This window comes from Bufo gargarizans, unplaced genomic scaffold, assembly GCF_014858855.1.
Source record: "Bufo gargarizans isolate SCDJY-AF-19 unplaced genomic scaffold, ASM1485885v1 fragScaff_scaffold_771_pilon, whole genome shotgun sequence".
Taxonomy (NCBI): domain Eukaryota; kingdom Metazoa; phylum Chordata; class Amphibia; order Anura; family Bufonidae; genus Bufo; species Bufo gargarizans.
In genome coordinates this window covers 20,001-33,472 of record NW_025334182.1, presented here as the reverse complement: position 1 = coordinate 33,472, position 13,472 = coordinate 20,001, and the positions used below count along the sequence as shown (strand labels likewise).

Genomic DNA, 13,472 nt, shown 5'->3' with positions numbered 1-13,472 from the left:
TGGGTAGGTACTGTGCCCCATACCACCAGAGCGCCTGGTAGGCATCTTCCAGCCACAGCTCCTGCCATGCTAGGAGTTCCAATTCCTTTACCCATTCCTCCCTGGGCTGCTCTCCCAGGAAGGGCATCCGCAGGGCTACTCGCTTCAGCAACCGCTGGTCTTCTGTGGGGAGTCTCTCGTCCCGCATATACTCCACAATACCCAGTACCTGGTACCAGATGCCTTTGCGGACTGCATCTTGGTCATCCATGACACCCTCATCGTACTCCACTGCTGTTTCCATTCTGGTGCTGTCAGGGTCGCTGTACTAGGACATGCGTTGCCCTCAAATTGTAAAATCCATGGAATGGTGTCTCCTGTAGCTGTCCTTCTGGCTGTGGGAACGATCCCGCCGCTTGCCACCAATGTAACGAATCTCCTAGCACCCCGACCGGGTACCTCCGTTAATGGATGCTCCAAGCACTTCGCTCTACACCGATACCACCACAGGAACCAGGAACAGGAACAGCTCTTACAAGAGCTAGTAGTAATAGCCAGGAGAGTATACAGCGTATAGCAATCCCCACACACATGAGACGAGGCTCTATGTTGAATGTAAAAACAGCAACCCTTTATTGAGGGCTACCCGCCCGTATTTATGCAGGTCCCCATCTGGTTGACATGCCCCTAGGGGACCAGAAGGAAGACTGTGACACAGGACAGATACAACACATCCCCACAATGCATCATGGTTTCCTCCTCTCTGTCCTGGAGACAACCGAGGAGCAATCCAATTATCTCTCAGGACAGAGGGAAATCGCCAATACACATGTGGAGACAACAGGACAGACATCACCATTTAAACACACAATGGCACAATGGGACAATAGAAACAATGGGACAATAGAAACACACCCAGCATATTCCTCCACTCTGTCTATCCACTCAACTATCTCCCAAGCTGACAAGTTACACTTATTATAAATTGTTACAACTTTGTGAGGTTACATTGTCCATACATATAACTTACATCAATTTAACCAGTATAACTTGGGGACAAACCTATCCAAAATTCACTTGAATAGGTTCAGGGGTTTAGAAGTTAGCAAAAGTATCTCAAAGGGCCGTAATCCTGGGGCAGGAGGCTGGCAAACAGCCCCCTCCAAAACACCGTGGCGAGGTTGGTTTCGTCACACCTCACATTCAGGTCTCACACAGACTACGTCTCCTTCACATTCAGGTCTCACTTGGACTGTGTCTCTCTCACATGCAGGTTTCACTTGGACTGCGTCTCCTTCACATTCAGGGCTCACTTGGACTATGTCTCCTTCACATTCAGGTCTCACACAGACTACGTCTCCTTCACATTCAGGTCTCAATTGGAATGTGTCTCTCACATGCAGGTCTCACTTGGACTGCGTTGTGATGACCTCATGCTCACTGAGTATAACACCTGGCCACTTGTGGGGTGGATTGTTCCGGATTTGCGCCAGGTGTCCGGTTTCTTTGTCCATCGTTTTGGTGAGGCAGTCTGGGACATGAGCTATGGTTTCATGTGTCTTTCCTGGAGCTGTCTGTCTTCGCAAGCAACTTGAATCAACTATCCGGTGCCTTTTAGTCTGACTAACAACTAACAAGCCAGCAGATGTATGGGAAAGGACCTGCTGATGACATCACCTGTGGAATGCACTAGCCCCTCCCCCTGCTGTGTATTAGGAGACATTCAACCTGTTGGCTCATCAGAATGACATCATGCAGTCGGATTGAACTGACACCCAATGAAGTGACGGCCACGATTATCTCCCGCCCATCCTATGGAGGCCAATGCACTGAAATGGCGGCAGAAGGAAATAAAAGGGCAGCTGTCCAGTCATCAGCGGCTGCCCCCATCATCATCAGCTGCCCCCATTATCAGCAACTTCCCCCATCATCAGCGGCTTCCCCTGTCATTAGCGGCTTCCCCCGTTATCAGTGACTGCCCCCATCATCAGCAGCTGCCCCCGTTATCAGCGGCTGCCCCCATCATCAGCGGCTTCCCCACCCCCCATCATCAGCGGCTGCCCCCATCATCAGTGGCTGCTCCTGTCATGAGCGGCTGCCCACCCCCCCATAATCAGAGACTGCCCCTCGTTATCAGCGGCTACCCCCATCATCAGTGGCTGCTCCTGTCATCAGCGGCTGCCCCCCCCCCCCATAATCAGCGGCTGCCGCCCATCATCAGAGGCTATTCTAAAGGACTTCAGCCTAGGGACTGCGGTTTCAGCTGGTGGACTTCAGAAATGCTGCTAATCTCAAGCCTACGGGTTCGGTTGGAAAGTCCAGGTTGGGACGATCAGGTCATCTGTTCACATGCCTCGCTGTGTATGGCCAGCTCCCTGGTATTGCCTCTACCTCCTCTTGCTGGCTGCCCACCCAAAGCATGGGACTACTGGCTGGAGTAGTTAGTTCTGGGTCCCCCGAAGTCGTGGAGGTTTAATCCCTGGCAATTCGGTGGAATGGTGAATCACTGTCACCTGTGCCATCCTGTGTCCTTGCTAGGACTGTGCTTTATGCTGCTGACTGTTGGTTAGCCATTAAAGTCTTACTGGAGCGTTGTACCTTCACCCTGTGTTGCCTGGGTAGTGTTCCACCCACAGGAAAGGACCACAGGCATTCAGTGGTATGAGCCCTTGCACTGCGCAGTCTATGTAAGGATAGCCAGGCCTGCGTGTCTCCACATGCGTCTCCCTCGCGTAGACTGCATCTCCCTCACATTCAGATCCCACTTGGACTGAGTCTCCCTCACATTCAGGTCTCACTTGTACTGTGGCTCCCTCACATTCAGGGCTCACTTGGACTGCATCTCTCTCACATTCAGGTCCTACAAGGACTGCATCACCCCCAAATTCATATCCAACATGAACTGTGTCTCCTCCCTGTTCAGATCCCACATAGACTGAGTCTCCCTCATGTTCATGTCCCATATAGACTGAGTCTCCCTCACGTTCAGGTCTCACATAGACTGGTCCTCCATTACACACAGGCCCATCCTTCTTCATATAGACTCCTTCTCCTTATTACAGAATCCCACCTTCATGCTTCCCCATCTTATGCATCGGCCTACCCTCTCATACTCACATTCTGAAGTTTCATCCTTGAAGAATCCAATGACTCTAGTTTCTTCCTCCAATCTATCGAGGGCCTTCAGCTCTGCTTTATCATTGATGATCTCCACAGGGTCTTCGATCAGCTAGGAGGTGTAGAAAGTGTCACACGGCTCATACCATACCTCTGTTCATACACAGGAAGGATAGAGATAGCTCCATCTATGTACTTACATCCAGGAGAAAATCCACAAGCACATCAGCCGCCAGCTGTCCATCAAACTCTATGACATTGTCCTCTTTGAAGACATACAGGCTTTCTTCCTCTGTGCACCCTGAGAATGAAGAAACACATAGACAACATGGGGTTATACAATGACCATCACACTGAGGATACAACATGAGGACACACAATCACCATCACACTGAGGATACAACATGAGGATACACAATCACCATCACACTGAGGATACAACATGAGGATACACAATGACCATCACACTGAGGATACAACATGAGGATACACAATGACCATCACATTGAGGATACAACATGAGGATACACAATGACCATCACACTGAGGATACAACATGACGATACACAATCACCATCACACTGAGGATACAACATGAGGATACACAATGACATCACACTGAGGATACAACATGACGATACACAATCACTGTAATGGACCGTTTCAGCAGACAAGGGGTTAAAATCCGTTTAGGCGATATGCCCCTTTCTGAGAGACAGGCACAGCTACTGCAGAACACCAACCTCCCGAACTGGATACAAAATAGCACTCCAAACTGGAACCTCGCAAATAGCTGTCAGCAGACGAACAGGAAAAGCGTACAGTCAGCTTACACTCCTGGCAATCAGTCTCCAACAGCATACAGGGAATCCCCCCAATAACGAGACAAGGCTCCGTGTTGAGGGTCAGCAGTGGTCTGACTGTACTTCAGTTACAGCCTCTTTTATTCATAAGAAACATACATAGTACTGCCCACAGGGTTTTGAAATCCAACCAATCAATATCTTACAACACACACAATGCAAGTACAGCAACCAATCGTTCCCGCCCCCTAGAGGACCAGAAGGGAGACTGCGACACAGAACAGATACAACACATCCCCACAATGCATCATGGTTTCCTCCTCTCTGCCTGGGAGACAACCGAGGGCAATCCAATTATCTCTCAGGACAAAGGGAGATCACCAATACACATGTGGAGACAACAGGACAGACATCACCAGTTAAACACACAATGGCACACCCCCACAGCAACCACAGACATTTAACATATCCCCAGATAGCTCAAGTCTGAGTGCATATCATTAGGTGAATAGCACTCAGAATACACGAATACAATACTATTAGCTATCTGGGTGCCTCACATAACATACAATTTAACCGAACGCATAATAACATAAAATACAATTCCACAGACAGATTTAAGCTGTGCGGCCGGTCTGTCTTCTCCTGTAAAGTTACTATGGGCCATAATCCTGAGGCAAGAGGCTTTTAAACAGCCCTCTCCAAAACCCAGTGGCGAGGTTGGTTTCGCCACAATCACCATCACACTGAGGATACAACATGAGGATACACAATCACCATCACACTGAGGATACAACATGAGGATACACAGTCACCATCACACTGAGGATACAACATGAGGACACACAATCACCATCACACTGAGGATACAACATGAGGATACACAGTCACCATCACACTGAGGATACAACATGAGGATACACAGTCACCATCACACTGAGGATACACAATCACCATCACACTGAGTGTACAACATGAGGATACACAATCACCATCACACTGAGGATACAACATGAGGATACACAATCACCATCACACTGAGGATACAACATGAGGATACACAATCACCATCACACTGAGGATACAACATGAGGACACACAATCACCATCACACTGAGGATACAACATGAGGACACACAACCAACATCACACTGAGGATACAACATGAGGACACACAATCACCATCACACTGAGGATACACAATCACCATCACACTGAGGATACAACATGAGGACACACAATCACCATCACACTGAGGATACAACATGAGGATACACAATCACCATCACACTGAGGATACAACATGAGGATACACAATTACCATCACACTGAGGATACAACATGAGGACACACAACCAACATCACACTGAGGATACAACATGAGGACACACAATCACCATCACACTGAGGATACAACATGAGGATACACAATCACCATCACACTGAGGATACAACATGAGGATACACAATCACCATCACACTGAGGATACGACATGAGGATACATAACCAGAATTACACTAAGGATACAACATGAGGATACATAACCACCATCACACTGAGGATACAACATGAGGACACACAACCACCATCACACTGAGGATACAACATGAGGACACACAATCACCATCACACTGAGGATACAACATGAGGATGCACAATCACCATCACACTGAGGATACAACATGAGGATACACAATCACCATCACACTGAGGATACAACATGAGGATACACAATCACCATCACACTGAGGATACAACATGAGGATACACAGTCACCATCACACTGAGGATACAACATGAGGATACACAGTCACCATCACACTGAGGATACACAATCACCATCACACTGAGTGTACAACATGAGGATACACAATCACCATCACACTGAGGATACAACATGAGGATACACAATCACCATCACACTGAGGATACAACATGAGGATACACAATCACCATCACACTGAGGATACAACATGAGGACACACAATCACCATCACACTGAGGATACAACATGAGGACACACAACCAACATCACACTGAGGATACAACATGAGGACACACAATCACCATCACACTGAGGATACACAATCACCATCACACTGAGGATACAACATGAGGACACACAATCACCATCACACTGAGGATACAACATGAGGATACACAATCACCATCACACTGAGGATACAACATGAGGATACACAATCACCATCACACTGAGGATACGACATGAGGATACATAACCAGAATTACACTAAGGATACAACATGAGGATACATAACCACCATCACACTGAGGATACAACATGAGGACACACAACCACCATCACACTGAGGATACAACATGAGGACACACAATCACCATCACACTGAGGATACAACATGAGGATGCACAATCACCATCACACTGAGGATACAACATGAGGATACACAATCACCATCACACTGAGGATACAACATGAGGATACACAACCACCATCACACTGAGGATACAACATGAGGATACAAAACCACCATCACACTGAGGATACAACATGAGGATACACAATCACATCACACTGAGGATACAACATGAGGATACACAACCACCATCACACTGAGGATACAACATGAGGATACACAACCACCATCACACTGAGGATACAACATGAGGATACACAACCACCATCACACTGAGGATACAACATGAGGATACACAATCACCATCACACTGGGGATACAACATGAGGATACACAATCACCATCACACTGAGGATACAACATGAGGATACAGAATCACCATCACACTAAGGATACAACATGAGGATACACAATGACCATCACACTGAGGATACAACATGAGGATACACAACCACCATCACACTGAGGATACAACATGAGGATACACAACCACCATCACACTGAGGATACAACATGAGGATACACAATCACCATCACACTGGGGATACAACATGAGGATACACAATCACCATCACACTAAGGATACAACATGAGGATACACAATCACCATCACACTGAGGATACAACATGAGGACACACAATCACCATCACACTGAGGATACAACATGAGGATACACAATCACCATCACACTAAGGATACAACATGAGGATACACAATCACCATCACACTGAGGATACAACATGAGGACACACAATCACCATCACACTGAGGATACAACATGAGGATACACAATCACCATCACACTGAGGATACAACATGAGGATACACAATCACCATCACACTGAGGATACAACATGAGGATACACAGTCACCATCACACTGAGGATACAGCATGACGATACACAATCACCATCACACTGAGGATACAACATGACGATACACAATCACCATCACACTGAGGATACAACATGAGGCTACACAACCACCATCACACTGAGGATACAACATGACGATACACAATCACCATCACACTGAGGATACAACATGAGGATACACAATCACCATCACACTGAGGATACAACATGACGATACACAATCACCATCACACTGAGGATACAACATGAGGCTACACAACCACCATCACACTGAGGATACAACATGACGATACACAATCACCATCACACTGAGGATACAACATGAGGATACACAATCACCATCACACTGAGGATACAACATGAGGATACACAATCACCATCACACTGAGGATACAACATGAGGATACACAGTCACCATCACACTGAGGATACAACATGAGGATACACAGTCACCATCACACTGAGGATACAGCATGAGGACACACAATCACCATCACACTGAGGATACAGCATGAGGATACACAATCACCATCACACTGAGGATACAACATGAGGATACACAGTCACCATCACACTGAGGATACAGCATGAGGACACACAATCACCATCACACTGAGGATACAACATGAGGATACACAGTCACCATCACACTGAGGATACAACATGAGGATACACAATCACCATCACACTGAGGATACAACATGAGGACACACAGTCACCATCACACTGAGGATACAACATGAGGACACACAGTCACCATCACACTGAGGATACAACATGAGGATACACAGTCACCATCACACTGAGGATACAGCATGAGGATACACAGTCACCATCACACTGAGGATACAACATGAGGATACACAATCACCATCACACTGAGGATACAACATGAGGATACAAAACCACCATCACACTGAGGATACAACATGAGGATACACAGTCACATCACACTGAGGATACAGCATGAGGACACACAATCACCATCACACTGAGGATACAACATGAGGACACACAATCACCATCACACTGAGGATACAACATGAGGACACACAATCACCATCACACTGAGGATACAACATGAGGATACAAAACCACCATCACACTGAGGATACAACATGAGGATACACAGTCACCATCACACTGAGGATACAGCATGAGGACACACAATCACCATCACACTGAGGATACAACATGAGGATACACAACCACCATCACACTGAGGATACAACATGAGGATACACAACCACCATCACACTGAGGATACAGCATGAGGACACACAATCACCATCACACTGAGGATACAGCATGAGGATACACAATCACCATCACACTGAGGATACAACATGAGGATACACAGTCACCATCACACTGAGGATACAGCATGAGGACACACAATCACCATCACACTGAGGATACAACATGAGGATACACAATCACCATCACACTGAGGATACAACATGAGGACACACAGTCACCATCACACTGAGGATACAACATGAGGACACACAGTCACCATTACACTGAGGATACAACATGAGGATACACAATCACCATCACGCTGAGGATACAACATGAGGATACACAGTCACCATCACACTGAGGATACAACATGAGGACACACAGTCACATCACACTGAGGATACAACATGAGGATACACAGTCACCATCACACTGAGGATACACAGTCACCATCACACTGAGGATACAACATGAGGACACACAGTCACCATCACACTGAGGATACAACATGAGGATACACAGTCACCATCACACTGAGGATACAACATGAGGACACACAGTCACCATCACACTGAGGATACAACATGAGGACACACAGTCACATCACACTGAGGATACAACATGAGGACACACAATCACCATCACACTGAGGATACAACATGAGGATACAAAACCACCATCACACTGAGGATACAACATGAGGATACACAGTCACCATCACACTGAGGATACAGCATGAGGACACACAATCACCATCACACTGAGGATACAACATGAGGATACACAACCACCATCACACTGAGGATACAGCATGAGGACACACAATCACCATCACACTGAGGATACAGCATGAGGATACACAATCACCATCACACTGAGGATACAACATGAGGATACACAGTCACCATCACACTGAGGATACAACATGAGGATACACAGTCACCATCACACTGAGGATACAGCATGAGGATACACATTCACCATCACACTGAGGATACAACATGAGGATACACAATCACCATCACACTGAGGATACAACATGAGGATACAAAACCACCATCACACTGAGGATACAACATGAGGATACACAGTCACATCACACTGAGGATACAGCATGAGGACACACAATCACCATCACACTGAGGATACAACATGAGGACACACAATCACCATCACACTGAGGATACAACATGAGGACACACAATCACCATCACACTGAGGATACAACATGAGGATACAAAACCACCATCACACTGAGGATACAACATGAGGATACACAGTCACCATCACACTGAGGATACAGCATGAGGACACACAATCACCATCACACTGAGGATACAACATGAGGATACACAACCACCATCACACTGAGGATACAGCATGAGGACACACAATCACCATCACACTGAGGATACAGCATGAGGATACACAATCACCATCACACTGAGGATACAACATGAGGATACACAGTCACCATCACACTGAGGATACAGCATGAGGACACACAATCACCATCACACTGAGGATACAACATGAGGATACACAATCACCATCACACTGAGGATACAACATGAGGACACACAGTCACCATCACACTGAGGATACAACATGAGGACACACAGTCACCATTACACTGAGGATACAACATGAGGATACACAATCACCATCACGCTGAGGATACAACATGAGGATACACAGTCACCATCACACTGAGGATACAACATGAGGACACACAGTCACATCACACTGAGGATACAACATGAGGATACACAGTCACCATCACACTGAGGATACACAGTCACCATCACACTGAGGATACAACATGAGGACACACAGTCACCATCACACTGAGGATACAACATGAGGATACACAGTCACCATCACACTGAGGATACAACATGAGGAAACACAGTCACCATCACACTGAGGATACAACATGAGGACACACAGTCACATCACACTGAGGATACAACATGAGGACACACAGTCACATCACACTGAGGATACACAGTCACCATCACACTGAGGATACAACATGAGGATACACAGTCACCATCACACTGAGGATACAACATGAGGATACACAGTCACCATCACACTGAGGATACAACATGAGGATACACAGTCACCATCACACTGAGGATACAACATGAGGACACACAGTCACCATCACACTGAGGATACAGCATGAGGACACACAGTCACCATCACACTGAGGATACAACATGAGGACACACAGTCACATCACACTGAGGATACAACATGAGGACACACAGTCACATCACACTGAGGATACACAGTCACCATCACACTGAGGATACACAGTCACCATCACACTGAGGATACAACATGAGGATACACAGTCACCATCACACTGAGGATACAACGTGAGGATACAGATTGACCAAGACATTGGATAATGCAGGGAAACATGATGGGAGTTGTAGGTTTCAGTAGAGAATCTTTCATTTCACAATTTACCGAGTTTCTTGGCCACTTTTGAATTTTTCTTTGAATCTAGAAGCCCGAAGCCGACACCTTTCTTCTCCAGAACCTGCGCTGACAACTGTAAGAGAAAAAAAATCCAAATGGGGTAGAATTGGGAAAACACGCAATTCTGATAAAGGTTTTGCCTTTGCCGTATGCCATTAATATTGTTATATTTTAATAGCGCGTCAATGCCCATGATGTTTATATTTTTTGGGATAAGTATTTTTATTTTATTTTAAGGAAAGGGGGTGATTTTAACTATTTTTTTTTTACTTTTTTTAAGTCAACTTGAGTGACAATTACTGTCAATCATTCGATTGCCCATAGCATTCAGTGATTGGTAAATAGCCATCATTGAAGACTTCCTTTGTGCTACATCAGTACCAGGCTGCCACCTAGTGGCCTGTATTCATATATACATCAGTACCAGGCTGCCACCTAGTGGCCTGTATTCATATATACATCAGTACCAGGCTGCCACCTAGTGGCCTGTATTCATATATACATCAGTACCAGGCTGCCACCTAGTGGCCTGTATTCATATATACATCAGTACCAGGCTGCCACCTAGTGGCCTGTATTCATATATACATCAGTACAAGGCTGCCACCTAGTGGCCTGTATTCATATATACATCAGTACAAGGCTGCCACCTAGTGGCCTGTATTCATATATACATCAGTACCAGGCTGCCACCTAGTGGCCTGTATTCATATATACATCAGTACCAGGCTGCCACCTAGTGGCCTGTATTCATATATACATCAGTACAAGGCTGCCACCTAGTGGCCTGTATTCATATATACATCAGTACAAGGCTGCCACCTAGTGGCCTGTATTCATATATACATCAGTACAAGGCTGCCACCTAGTGGCCTGTATTCATATACACATCAATACAAGGCTGCCACCTAGTGGCCTGTATTCATATATACATCAGTACCAGGCTGCCACCTAGTGGCCTGTATTCATATATACATCAGTACAAGGCTGCCACCTAGTGGCCTGTATTCATATACACATCAGTACCAGGCTGCCACCTAGTGGCCTGTATTCATATATACATCAGTACCAGGCTGCCACCTAGTGGCCTGTATTCATATACACATCAGTACAAGGCTGCCACCTAGTGGCCTGTATTCATATATACATCAGTACCAGGCTGCCACCTAGTGGCCTGTATTCATATATACATCAGTACCAGGCTGCCACCTAGTGGCCTGTATTCATATATACATCAGTACAAGGCTGCCACCTAGTGGCCTGTATTCATATATACATCAGTACCAGGCTGCCACCTAGTGGCCTGTATTCATATACACATCTAATTGACTCTGACGCTGGCTTGAGGCTTCGGTCAATTAGCACAAGGTAACAGATTCCCCGATCTCAGCCGGGGAAGCTGTTACCGGACCGGAAGCGCACGGCGTCCGGTTCCGGTCTGCGCAGATACCGTGGTCACATTTGACCACGGCATCTGAAGGGTATGATGTATGCTAACAGCCTTATGGCTGATCGCACACATGTGCCGCGGGGCTCCCCACGGCTAAGGCGCCCGCTGCAGGTGCGAGCGGGCGCAATGTTTAGGGATCGGACCCATTAAGTACAGCTACATCATTGGTCCTTAAAGGGTTAACCCCTGTTTGATGCGGTATCTGTTATCGCGCCCTGCTTAAGAGAGTGATCCCTTACAATAGGGAATATATTGGGAGTTGTAGTAGCAGTGCTTGTTTTTTTGTACAGTATATTTATGATATATTGGGAGATGGGAGTTGTAGTATATATATGTCTTCCGCCGGTCTCCGGGGGTCAGCAGTTGCCTTTCTTGTGTCTCCGCAGACATTAATCCTCAGCGAAGCTCTGCAGGAGTTGGGTTACTATTCTCTGAGCAGAGCGGGGGAGGGGGGGAAGCAGCTGTCACCGGTCACATCATGGTCGGGAAATGCTGGAACATGTCTACATATAGAGGTAGCACTTGTAGGTCACCGGTCCGTGTGCGAATACATATATATATAGTGAGTGGAAGTCTAATCATCCGCCAGACTGCACTTATATAAAAGTCTGTGGAAAACAAGACCCGACCAACGTGTATGTATGTGTGTGTGTGTGCGTGTATGTGTGTGCATGTATGTGTGTGTGTGTTTATGTGTGTATGTATGTGTGTGCGTGTGTGTGTGTGTGCGTGTATGTGTGTGTGTGTTTATGTGTGTATGTATGTGTGTGCGTGTGTGTGTGTGTGCGTGTATGTGTGTGTGTGTGTGCGTGTATGTGTGTGTGTGTGTGTATGTGTGTATGTATGTATGTATGTGTGTGTGCGTGTATGTGTGTGCATGTATGTGTGTGTGTGTTTATGTGTGTATGTATGTGTGTGCGTGTGTGTGTGTGTGCGTGTATGTGTGTGTGTGTGTGCGTGTATGTGTGTGTGTGTGTGTATGTGTGTATGTATGTATGTATGTGTGTGTGCGTGTATGTGTGTGCGTGTGCATGTATGTGTGTGTGTGTATGTGTGTGTATGTATGTGTGTGCATGTATGTGTGTGTGCATGTATGTGTGTGTGTGCGTGTGTGC

At 46.3% G+C, this 13,472-nt stretch overlaps 1 protein-coding gene across 2 annotated transcripts in view; it reads right to left on the bottom strand.

Moving 5' to 3' along the window:
* Positions 1-13,472, bottom strand: part of LOC122922825 (calsequestrin-2-like) — a 77,463-nt gene that overhangs the window by 46,951 nt on the left and 17,040 nt on the right. For both annotated transcript variants that reach the window (XM_044273574.1, XM_044273575.1), the window contains exons 2-4: positions 10,896-10,980; positions 3,297-3,397; positions 3,097-3,208 (exon numbers count right to left, since the gene is read on the bottom strand). In XM_044273574.1, the coding sequence (XP_044129509.1) occupies positions 3,097-3,208; positions 3,297-3,397; positions 10,896-10,980 (298 nt within the window). The remainder of the gene's footprint in view (positions 1-3,096; positions 3,209-3,296; positions 3,398-10,895; positions 10,981-13,472) is intronic.